General features: G+C 45.2%; 2 gene segments (V, D, J or C); both read left to right on the top strand.

Moving 5' to 3' along the window:
* Positions 1 to 1,527: 1,527 nt before the first annotated feature.
* LOC122543734 lies at positions 1,528 to 3,774 on the top strand. The segment is given in 3 exon segments: positions 1,528 to 1,573; positions 1,674 to 2,062; positions 3,637 to 3,774. Coding segments are annotated over 3 exon segments (573 nt in total).
* Positions 3,775 to 7,293: 3,519 nt separating this feature from the next.
* Positions 7,294 to 7,795, top strand: LOC122543733. The segment is given in 2 exon segments: positions 7,294 to 7,339; positions 7,440 to 7,795. Coding segments are annotated over 2 exon segments (402 nt in total).
* The last annotated feature ends 5,090 nt before the right edge of the window (positions 7,796 to 12,885 follow it).

Raw genomic sequence — 12,885 nt, 5'->3', positions numbered from 1 at the left:
TTCAGTCCCATATTCAGAGTTTTTTATATGAATTCCCTGCAGACTCCGTCTACCTTAGGCCTCTGGATGAAAGGTGTCTCTGGTGAGTGGAACAGGACAGTTTTGGGGGACAGGTCAGACCTGTCCTGTGTACAGTAGCAGGGAGAGTGTCTCACACCTGATGATCAGTTTTACCCACAATAGAGAGGAAGAGGTGATCCCAAAAGGCCACTTTCTACTTTACTTTGGTGATGCCCTCCTCCCAGGAGTTTGTGCACGGCCCGACTCCACTGCACCATACTCTCAGCACCACCAGGTAGCCTGTCCTGACGGTAAATGCAATTAAGTAGTAGTCGGCTGAGTTCCCAAGGAACATGACCTCGCCCTTGCTTCTATTTACCTTGCCTCATGAGTCGGTGTATTGACAGCGAATCTGAGCAGAAAATAGCGATGTCATTCATGTACAAGATGGCTTTGACCTGCAGGCCTCTGCTGCCTGGACCAGTCACTCCCCTTCATGCGTGTATCGTTCCTGATGGATTCAGCGATGTGCTCTACATAACGCACAAACAAGGCAAGAGATACTGGGCAGCCCTGCCTGACAGCGAATCTGATCAGGAACCTTTCAGATTCTGACTCATTGATTGAGACTGCTCTAATGATGTTGGTGTAGAGTATTCGGATCCAACTACAGATTCCCTCCTCAGTTTGGAGAGGATGCTCACCCGTACGTGTGCATTATCGTGTCAACGGCTCCAGGCTGATGAGGCAGGCGTCCACCCACGTATCCTGCACATATCCAGAGGAGCACGAGGCTCTTAGAGATTGTCTGTCTATTACAGTTTAGTTGGCGTGAGTCATCAAACCCAGAGCAGACCTGACAAGATTGGAGATGACTTTCGGCAGGACTTTGTAGTCTGCATTCAGCAATGATATTGGTTTCCAATTTCTAACTTAGTCCCACTCCCCCTTCGGTTCGTAGATGAGAATGATGATGCCTTTCCTCATGGAGCCGCGAATGGCACCTGCCTCGTACCTTTCGCACATCTCCAGCAGGTCCTGGCCAATCAGGTCACTCAGCGCTGAATACAACTCGACCAGTATACTGTCGCTTCCAGGACTTTCATTCTTTTGTAAGGACTAAAGGGCTTTGGTAATCTCATCCAGAATTAACGACAGCTCCAGTCTCTCCCACGTGCTTTGTGTCAGACCTCGTGATAGAGGATAGGAACAACGGGTAGAAAGAAAACAAAACAAAAAAAAAAACAGTGTCTTTAGAGTAAAGGGCACAATGAAAGTGGGAAGTTGCTGATCATGAATGAAAGTTAATGGAATTCTCGACGCTCCTTGTTAAGTGCAGATCCAGATGTACAATTCACAGAGAATCTGCTTTTCTCCACCCACACGAATAGCATATCCCCTCCCATCACCCCCACAGAGCAGTGAGGTGGGAATCTCCAGAGACACGTCAGCAGTTTACCGAGGGCAGGGTAATAGAATGGGTGTCTTCAAATATCCGACTGCATCTTTACACAGAAGACAGTGACAATGCGGCTATTCAGCATTTGGGTTGTGTGGAGCACCATTCTAGCAGGTAAATGTGGAGGAAATCGAAGATATATTTCTTATTTAAAACGCAATTTAAAACCAGCCGAGCCTAACACCTTACAATTGATATCTGCTTTCCCTTTCAGATCCGAGCCATGGAAATTCTGTCACTCAGTCACTGTCCTCAGCTGTTTGGGCAGAAGGAGAGGTGGTGACTCTAAGCTGTACCTATGATACTACATGGAGCAACTATTGGTTATACTGGTACCGACAGCAGCTGGGTACACAGCCTGAGTATATACTGTTGAAATCTAATGGTGGCTTTGATCATAAAGCAGACTTCGCGAAAAGTCGCTTCTCAGGAGAACTTCAGACCTCGAATAAATTCACCAGTTTGACTATCACTGGGCTAGAACTGACTGACTCTGCCGTGTATTACTGCGCTCTGAGTGACACAGTGATGATAAACAGACTCTCCACTGTACAAAAACTGCCTTTTAGACCACAGATAGTTCCATCTATTGGGGTTTTCACAGTTTGTTGGAAAGTTACTACGTGCTTTCAGGAGTCTAAACAAACACCGATAGAAAACCAAACTAACCTTGCGACAAACTGTCACCGAAATGTTTCCCTGAGCTGCTTGAGAAAAACAAACTGTGAACCCTGAGCTTGCGCACAGACACAGAACAGACTGATGTGTGACCCCCCCCCCCCCCCGTTGTACTCCCCAACACCAAACAATTTGCTGTCCTGTGATTTGTAGTTCATGAACTGAGAGACAGCACGGAGCTTTACATCCTCAACGCCCACACACGCATGCAGGGACACCACAGCAGTTAACTGAGTTAAAAAAAAAAACGGACAGAACTATGGATGCTGGAAATCAGAACATTATCCTGTATATAATCCACCGAAACCAGTTGCCCACTTGAGATTCGTAGGAGCTACAGATGTGCAGTGATATTGTCACTTTTTGGAGCAAGTGAGGACTGCAGATGCTGGAGATCAGAGACGAGAGTGTGCTGATGGAAGAGAACAGCAGGTCAGGCAGCATCCGAGGAGCAGGAGAATCGACGTTTTAGGATGAAGGGCTTATGCCCGAAACGTCGATTCTCCCGCTCCTCGGATGCTGCCTGACCTGCTGTACGTTTTCAGCACCACACTGTCGACTATTGTCACTTTGTGTCAAGTAGATCCCAGTTCTAGCCTCACCTGGTCCAGTTGTAGGTAGAACACCTCTGAACAAGTTGTGTAGAAAATTGATATACTCTATCTTCTCACAGATTCAGGTTTATGTAATAATTGGTATAGATCAGACCAGATCCTCTCAAAGTATTTTAGTCAGCTAGTCCAGACTCTATTTTTTTCCAGTATTAAAGACAGATGTAATGTGTTGTGTTTCAGATTGCAATTCAACTGATTCAACTACTCGACATTAAGCAAAAGACAATTTGTTCAAACGCTACAATTAAAATGCATTCAAGAAAGAGGCGTTTGGAATAACTTACCTCAACTGGATAATTCATCTGAATGATCGATGCATTGACAATTACTCATATAGTTTCAATATAATAACATACCATAAACGCACCCTGTGGAGACAAAGCAAATTCAGAGAGAAAAGTCTCACATGCAGTTCTCCAATCCAGGAGGGGATAAAAGGGAACATTTAGAGAGAGTAGCAGCCAGGAGGCGTTTCTGCCGCTTTCAACTGTGGTGTGACCCCCAGCGACTTCCGATACTGCGGAAACGCTAAAATCCAATACTTCTGATCCTCTTGAGCTTGTCATAACCATTCATGCTGTTAACCAGCCACCCAGGACTTCCCCGGATATTTACTCAAGTAATCTTCGCTGGACATCTCTGCACCTCTTATTAAATGTTTCTCTGAAAAGAAATCAGGACAAAACAACTTCTCAAAGCCACAGCAACGTCTGAAGTTCAACATTGCACGTGGGAACTCCAAAAAATTCATTTGCATTCGCTTGTTGCTACTGTCTCCACCGGGGTTTCTGCACTTGCGGCTGATTAGGTTGTATAGAAGGGGTACTCTGCAGCACATTCTCTCCCAATGTCTCTGATGGTCAAAGTGCTGTATTTTCATTTCAGGTAAGAATGACCCGAATCCTCCCTGCTCTGAACAAGCTGCCAAAATATATCCTGTCTGTGACACCAACCGAACCATTGCACAAATCTGAGCAAGGTATCGGTACTGCAGTTAGTTCGAGGCTTCCAGAGGCAGAATGATTAGATTCCCTACTGTGTGGAAACAGGCCGTTTAGCCCAACAAGTCCACACCAACCCTCCGAAGAGTAACCCATTCCCGTCTGAATGATGCACCTAACACTATGCGCAGTTTAGCACGGCCAAATCATCTGACCTGCACATCTTTGGTCTGTGGGACGAAACGGTGGCTCATTGGTTAGCACTGCTGCCTCACAGCGCCAGGGACCCGGTTTCAATTCCTGGCTCGGGCAACTGTCTGTGTGGAGTTTGCACATTTTCCCCGTGCCTGCGTCGGTTTTCTCTGGGTGCTCCAGTTTCCTCTCAAAGTCCAAAGACATGCAGGTCAGGTGAATTGGCCATGCTAAACTGCCCATAGTGGTAGGTGGATTTTTCAGGGGTAAATGTAGGGGAATGGGTGGGTTGCTCTTCGGAGGGTCAGTCTGGACATGTTCGGCTGAAGGGCCTGTTTCCACACAGAGGTAATCTAATCTAAAACTGTCCTTTCACGTGGCTGTATCATTTGGCGGGGAGATAGGTGGCGAAGGTAGAATATTGATCCAGAGACACTGAAGAAAGGGTGATGCATTTCCAATTCTGGATTCTTCTGAGTGACTTGGAGGAGATATTGCAAGATGTTTTTTTCCGCTCTTATTCTTACAGGTGGAAATAGTGGCTCGTTTGGTCGGTGCTGCTGATTTCATTTTGCTTACCACTTTTCTCAATAATTAACAGTAGCTTTCAAAACTCAGTCACAATAATATTATCGCAAAATCAAGATTTGTGTAGGTCCCACGAAGATAAGGGACGTGATTCGAAACACTTGGGGTGATTGCATTCAGCTTGAGTATAATCAATGCTAATCACAACTCCAGATTAATGTCCTATTGATGGATGTCCAAATCCAAAAGAAACACCAATTCCCCTTCTTATGGTACACATCAGGAGACAGCAGGAAATGCTGTGTGTAGTTGTGATATTTCCAACTACACACAGTAATCAGTAGCCGACGAACTGGTGCATCATCGGTTTCCATCTATGCATTTAGCTGCAAGTGCTAAAGTGTGTGCATCATATGTCTGCATGAAAGTTTTGTTGTGCATATTTGTTTGAGTTCTTTACGAGTGTGTTTCGATGTGCTGTACTATATATTATTCGGTCTGCCTTAATGTTTGATGGGAAAATGTTCAAAATATCAGAAACGTTCACCTGGACAGTTCTCTCACGGATCTAATGTTCGCACAGAAGCAACTGGCTGTTGCTTTGTGGCATATGTTGACTGCAGGCATGATAATGAATGAATTGATCAAAAAGATCATTCTGTGTTTCGCCCCCTTCTGTTCAACGCAAACAACGTTGACCCTTCCAGGTGCATGCCCAAGAGTGCACAAAAGAAAGTTCAAACTATGCAGAAATTTAATCAGAAGGAGGAACAGCAACACACAGCACTATTCTAACTGACAGCATCATCAACTCACAGCCTTCGCATGTCTAGCCGACATTCATAAATTCACTGGCGATATTCTAATGATTCATTTTTTCCTTCACTACCCTATGTTCACCCGCCTGTCATTCTGAACAGCCCTTTCTAAATCTCTCATGCCAGTTTCCCAGCAAGACAATTCCCAGTTTATTAAGAAATTCTATTTATTCAGAGTGAATTTCTGGATTCGAGACAGTTTGTACACAATGGATAGACTTCAAAATGTAGTGTGTCTGATTCTTAAAACGAACTCAAACTTAGATTCTCTTCAAGAGCGTGTTGTATTTCATGTGTTTCCAAATGCTGGAAGTCCTGCTTAATTTCCTAATTTGTTCATGACGATTAGCAGACCAGACATTCATCTCCACTCCTGCACTCTAAAATGTGGAATTACAACCCCACTCATTTAACAGAAAAATACATTGCATTGTTACACGGCTGAAGGTCTGAAGGGGAATGAATGTGTGCAAACATCCTTTGTATTTATCAACATCGGAAATTTCGTCAGTGCAAAAGCGAGTTGCATATAAGCGGGATGGTGGCATCCTACTCTGATTCTTGAGGAACAACTTCCAGTCCCACATGTTTGAGAGGTATGGAATAACAACGTAACAGAGCAGACGTGGCAAAGTTGTTTCGCTCTGATGGCGGATGTAGGAGCAGATGATGTAATGTGAGAGGAAGTAATCACACATCGAAGCTCGAGGTGAGGAGGCATTTCTTTTCTCAGAGGGAAAATAATCTGTTGAATGATTTGCCACAGAACCTGGGAGCCAAATATGCTCAAGGCTGAGATAAACGTTGAAAGACTAGATAGCATTGGCTTGTGCTCTCGGGAGATTCCAAGAGTCAGATGTGTTTGATCAGAAATAGTAAGAGATCCTTACAAGACTTGATTTGAAGTTCTGTAATTCATGCCCTGAACATGCCTGTTTTCTCTATAGTAACTATCTCTGTAATCCCCAAAGTGATTTCTCTTAAATCTTCACACTGGCTAACTGTTATAACGTCACTTTTCCTCTCTCTGTGTATTGTACCGTGCGATTGTTTGTGTGTGCTGATGGTGCGATCAGATTGAATGCTGCTGTCTGCTGGTGCTGCCCTCTGAGTGATTTCCTGGCGATTTTGGTTTTTGGTTGTAGAAACGTCACGCCGCCAGTACAGGGTGGCACATTATTACTTCAAGACAAGTTGAAGTGCAGCACAAAATGGTTATGACCCCGTCAAAGCATGAAGATAAATCTCCCATCACCCAGAGAGACAATTGAGCACAGACACACACACACACACACACACACACACACACACACACACACACACACACACACACACTAGCCGAACTGAAATAGTTACTGCAAAATTATTCAGACACATATCGGGTAACGTGCTGTGAGGTCAGCATGTTCAGTTAGTTAGAAAGCACCCACAGAAGGAATAAGAATGGTTAGACTGAGCTCAGTGGAGAATGCTGAGAGGGAGTAACAGAAGCACAGATTGGCCATGTTGAGGCTGAGGACAGAGAACAGAGAATAACAACTGAAGAGCAGAATAAAGGCAAATTTGGCAAAAGTCAGAATGGAGATGACGCTGGATAAGACTGAGATTGGTTCCATTCATGTAGAAGGTGGGATCAGAAGGATTATATTTGAGTGAACAGTTTGTGGTTCCACAGGACTTACGTGAATGTTGGAAATTCTGGGTGTAACATCAGGTAATGACTTCCCTCTCCCGCTCCCGCTAACTGAATAAGAATAAACTGGCATGAATTTAGAATTAAATCAGTGAAAGAATATGAGCATTGTGTGTAACTGGTACAGTGATTATATTATAGATGGAAGTCAATCTTTCAGAATTCTCAGTGTTTCATTGACTGTGCGCAGCTTGGGTGTATCATTTTTCTGAGAGTCTGCTGTCTTCGTTCCGCCCACAGAGCATCACCGCCCACACAAGGCAGTGAGGTGGGAATCAGCAATAACAGGACTATTTCTTCCCATGGGCGGGGTTTATATAATGGATGTCTTCAAATACCCGACTACCATATTACGCAGAGGACAGCGACAATGAGGCCACTCAGCATTTTGTTTCTATTGGTAGCAATATTAACAGGTAACAGCGAAGGAAATGCATTGCACATTTCTTTATCAACTCATGGTTTAAATTGACACCAACCTGATAGTTTGCAATTGATTTCTGTTTTACCTTTCAGATCTGAGTCATGGAGATTCCGTCACTCAGTCACTCCCCTCGGTTGTTCGGACAAAAGGAGATGAGGTGACTCTAAGCTGTACCTATGAAACTACAGTGAGTTACTATACATTTTATTGGTACCAGCAACGCCGAGACACCCAGCCGGAATTTATTCTGTGGAAGTATAGCGATGGTTCTGAAAGTAAAGCAAGTTTCGCGGAAGATCGTTTCTCTGCAGAACTTCAGACCTCAAAGAAATTCACCAGTTTGACTATAAGCGGGCTGCAGCTCTCTGACACTGCCATGTATTACTGTGCTTTATTGGATGACACAATGATGAGAAACAGTCTTGCCCCTGTACAAAAACTTCCTTGAACCATAAATTGGCTCTCTGTTGGTTGGAGTTGGTCTGATCCTGGGCTGTTGTAACGTACTGTTTAAACTTGCACCAAGAGGAAACCAAAATAACCTCGATCGGGCTGTTACACAATGGCTTCCTGGAGCTTCTGAGAAAATAAGCTGAAGACTCCAAACACTCACACAGTATACGGAAGAGAGTCATGTCTGAACACTCAACTGCAAGCCCCATGGTTAACAATTTCCTGTCATGTGGTTTGTAGACGGTCCGCTGGGAGAAAGATCTCAGTTTCCAAGTTTCACAGACTCAGCACTCACACAAACACCCTCCCCCTAACTGCGCTTACATGCGAGTAAGGAGAAACATCTAGCGACACGACCACAGATTATTGAAGACAAGTTATTCGAAAGGCTGGTGATGCTGATTTGATTGTATTGCCAGAATAGTGTATCTGTTTTCCCATCATCGATGTGATCACATTGAACTGTATCTATTGAGTACACACCATTGCAACCATCTCTCTTTCTCTCTCTCTCTCTGTGTTGTTATGTGGGCCTGTTTAAGTGAAATATGCAACAATTTATTAATCAATAACAATCCCAGAACGTGAATCAAAATCCCTCTCTAGCCTCAGTTTGATTGGCGGTATCATACGTAAAAAAAGAAACCAGTTACACCACGGGGTCTTTCATCTCAATTTTTTGAGACTTCTTTTCAGCTGCAATTTTACGGAGATTACTCTCATTACTCATTCCTATATCTTTCTCTCGTTTTAACTAATATGGTATACGAGAGGTCCCGTGATTTTGCTTTTCATTAAGTGTGTGATGGAAGTTTAACAAAATCACTTCCTCCTCTGGTCTGCTTTGCATCATAAAGCAGAGCGCTGCTGTTCAATTTGATGTTGTATTCTTGTCAATAGGACATGTCGATGGATGTGCGATTAACATTGGTTATTCCTCATTGTCCCAAATGAAATGGAAGAAGGGGAGTCACACTTAACATTCAGACGGGGTACTGATATGCAATGGTAGTGTGCATCCCTTTGGGTAAAATCTTCCCGGTTTCTCTACTTAGCTGATCTAGAGATTAATAATATCATCTTTCAGAATGATTTGGAAATAGAAACAATATAAGTTCTCACCAATTAATACTGATGCAACATTTCTGAATTGGACGTGGGAGCTCCGCAAAATGCATGTTCATTCTGTTCTTGCTGCTCTTCTGCAGGGTTGTTGTGCTTGAGATGGCGAGGCTGTCGGTAAGATTCCTATCTCCTAGGTGTTTCTGTATTGTTTGCTTATTGGGTTGCATGGTGGTGAAGATCACTGGGCAGAGATAAATATTGAGAGCCTTACTCCTGATGTCGCTGATGGATGAAGTGTTGCATTTCTCTTCCCTGTGAAGAGTGGTAAGATTCCTCCCTGTTCTGACTAGGCTGCCCAAGGCAACAATCAGAAGGTGTGATCGTCGTTTGCCACGCTACCGCCCCACTTCATGAAGCTGAGCAAGGTAGAGGTGCTGCGTTTCATTCTCAACGACGTGCACTTCACAGCTGGCAGTACCAGAGAAGAATGCGTGATCGTTTCTTTGGACAGGAGCTCGCGAACACGAATTCAAATCCCGGTTGACGAACTGATGAGAGGAGATAAGAGTGCAAGCTTCCAGCTCCCTAGAAGCACATTGGACTTCCCAGTAGGGAAACTGGACGTTGATTCCAACCACCAATCCCTGGTATTCATTTATCTGAGTTTTCACGTGTTAGTGCAAATATGTATTTGTGTATAAGAACGTTTCGTTGTGTATGTTTGATTTGATACCTTTATGTGAGTGTTTCAACGGTTGTGCTGTGTATTGTTCTGTCTGTCTTATTGCCTGATGGGAAACATGCTCAAAATTTAGAAACGTTAATCTGGAGCGTTTCATCACGGATCTAATGTCAGCACATAAGCTGCAGACTGGCGCATTTTTGAGATAAATTGATTAGAGGAGTGATTGTGAATGACTAGATTTAAAAAAAAACTAAATCTTTTCCCTCGCTTCATGACCTTCCCTTCATCTAGATATAATGCCACCCTCTGTTGATGGATGCCCGTTACTGTACAAGAGAGTCGTCAAACCAATCAATGGTTCAATCAGAGAGTAACATACACTACAGATCAGCAACTTGCAGTACAATTCAAACTGACAGCATCAACAACGCGCCCACATGGCGACAATGTGCAGTTTTTGTTGATCTCAACTCCTATGTACAGCTGACATTCATAAATTCACTGGAGACATTTTAACATTTGTTTTGTCCACTGTTTCTCTTGTTATACACGCCTGTCACTCCGGACCGATCTTTCCACATCTCTCATGTCAGTTTCTCGGAGTAACAATCCACAGGTTGATTAGGGGATGCGTTTGTTCAAGGTTAATTTTTGGATCAAGGCTGCATTGTGCACAACAGACAGATCTCACAATGTGATGGAGCGAATCCTTAAAACAGAATCAAAGTTAGATCCCATTACATGGCAGGTTGTACGTCAGCTGTCTTCCTAATGCTGAAACACTTGCTCAGTTTCTTGATTTGTTCGTGTCCAATAACGGCAATCCATTTTCACTCCAGCATGTTAAAGTGTGAAAGCATTCCTGTCCGAATCCCACTAACATAGCACATAATTCGTTTGTGTTAATGCAGATCTGGAGTTCTGCAAATGGATCAATAGGATTAAACATACTTTCTGCTTATCAATGTCTGCATAATTCATCTGCATATATGCCAGCAGCATGGAGAGATCTTGTGACAGTGTGGTAGTTTCCCGATTTGTGTCAGCAGGCTCACATTCAACTGTCGTATGCTGTAGTGGTGTGAAATGAAAAATTGACAGAATCAACACAGAAAGCTTGTTGTACCGTGGAAGAATCCAGGAGCAGTGGCATAAGCTCAGAATAAGGAGGCACACGTTTAAGATCAAAATGAGGAGACATTTGTTCTCTCAAATAGAGAAGAATCTGTGGAAATGTTTACGACAGAGATTTTGTGCAAAATATGCACAAGTCTGAGATAGATATGGAAGACTATGCAGCCTGGCCTTGTATCTTCTGGAGGTTGCAAGATATACACATGGTTGAATGAAGCATATAAAGTCCAGAGAGGACTTGGTTAGGAGAATCTGTAATCCACACCTTCACCATGCCTGTTTTTTTCCCAGTCTGATCATCTTTGTGATCCCCACATTAACCATTCTGTAATTTTCACATGGGCCAGCTCTCTAATAACCACACTGATCTTATTTGTCTGTGTATGCGTTATGACGGTTCTGTCAGATTGGATGCTGCTGTCAGTTGCTGCCGTATGTCTGGTCACAGCTGCAGTAACTCTGAGCCGCCAGCTTCTCGGCCTTTTCGCTCCGAATATGTTTACTTATCAGTTTAAATCGCTTCTAGGCCTTTTGGCAAAGATCAAGTGCTTGTTCTTATCAGAACAGGTGACGAGTGGCGAGTTGTTAGAGCCAGTCGAGAGCGTTGAGATCGTCGCTGGAACGTGATTGGACGTTGGAGGGTCGTTTGGTTGTGCTGACCTGCTCTTGGTGGATCTTCATGCTGGCTTCGGCCTAACACCAATTCAGGTACCAGCCAACCTCAGAGCTATGGCCTCAGCAGCCGCCCGCAGCCCCGGACAGGGGGTTTTCAAACAGGTGAAGAAGGTGGAGGATCGTACACAGGTCGATCGGACCCTGTTCATCAAGAAGGTACTGTTGGGATGTTGTGGGTTTGCAGCAGCGGACATGTATAAGGCAAAGGAAGGGGAACCTCTGTTCTCCACCTTGTTGGCGGTCCTGTTGTGTGTTCTTCCTGCGCAGGGAAGTTGGGTTGTTACAATCCATATGTACAATCCCCACGTCCCAGCAGCAGATGTCCTGACCTACCTGAGAGGATACGTCCAAGTCAAGGGAGAAAGCACTGATGTGGACGATCCTTTCTGGATCTGGACCAGCAAACGACAGGTCAGGGTAACCCTGAGGGTCGATGCCAGTGGGAACATCCTCCACCCATCCTCCAGCTTTGCCATCGGAGGAAGCAGAGGTTACCTGACATACAGGGCAGCCAAAAGTGTGCCGAACCTGCGGGAGGTCAGGCCACATGGCGGCGGATTGGAAGATGACCGTCTGTCGAAACTGCAAGCAGGAAGGCCACCCGACCAAGGAATGTAAAGAGGCCAAGAACTGTAATCTGTGCGGAGAGGCGGGCCACATGTACAAGGCCTGCCCAAGACGAGGGCCACCACCTATGCACAGATGGCCAGAGGTGGCAACACGAGCCGTGGACCGTATAAGACCAGAAAGGTACCACGAAACAGCATGGGATCAGTGTCTGGGGACACCCAGAAGAAAGGGCAGGCTGGAATGGATGAGACGGCAGACAGCGGGGAGGTGCAGCAGCCGATCCAAGCTCCTTCAAGACAGACGGAGGAAATGGAAGAGGAGGGAACAAAGGAGGCAGAGGATTGGATTACTGTCAAAAGCAGGAAGAGGAAACCTCCCAAAGCCACATAGCAAAGGGGGAAACGACACCTACACGACGAGGATACAGGCAGGTCTTCCGACGGTGAGGACGGGCACAAGGAGGGTCGTCACCAGAGGAAGAGACAAAGCGCCGTGGGGAAAAAGGAGGGCAGCACCGCCCAAGCAGGAAAAGACGATCCCTCTGAGGGGATGGGTAAAGACTAGTCCCCACACAGTGAGATCTAAGGCGTACCCACCGGCCGACAGCTCCAGGTAACTGGGAGCAGCGGTTCTGTAACAGCCCCGCTGTCATACAGAGAACTGGGCTGTGCGGACCCAGGGCCCAACGCGAAGACACCAGAGCGGGGAAACGGCTCCAACTGGAGCCGGACAGCTACCTCAGCCCTGGGAGGGTCCAGCAGTTTGCCATCACCACGGGGATGCACACAGCTACCCCGGAGAGGCAAGACCAGCAGCAAATGGACACTGGTAACCTCATAAACTGTTAAAATGGGGATAAGATTTGCCAGCATCAATGTGCTTGGCATCAAATCGGCTACGTGATGTGTTTCTACGATGGCCTTCCTGGCCAACGTTAAAGCCGATGTCCTGTTTCT

This window comes from Chiloscyllium plagiosum, chromosome 44 (assembly GCF_004010195.1).
Source record: "Chiloscyllium plagiosum isolate BGI_BamShark_2017 chromosome 44, ASM401019v2, whole genome shotgun sequence".
NCBI lineage: Eukaryota > Metazoa > Chordata > Chondrichthyes > Orectolobiformes > Hemiscylliidae > Chiloscyllium > Chiloscyllium plagiosum.
Note: the sequence above shows the minus strand (reverse complement) of the source record. Positions and strands in the feature narration are given on the sequence as shown.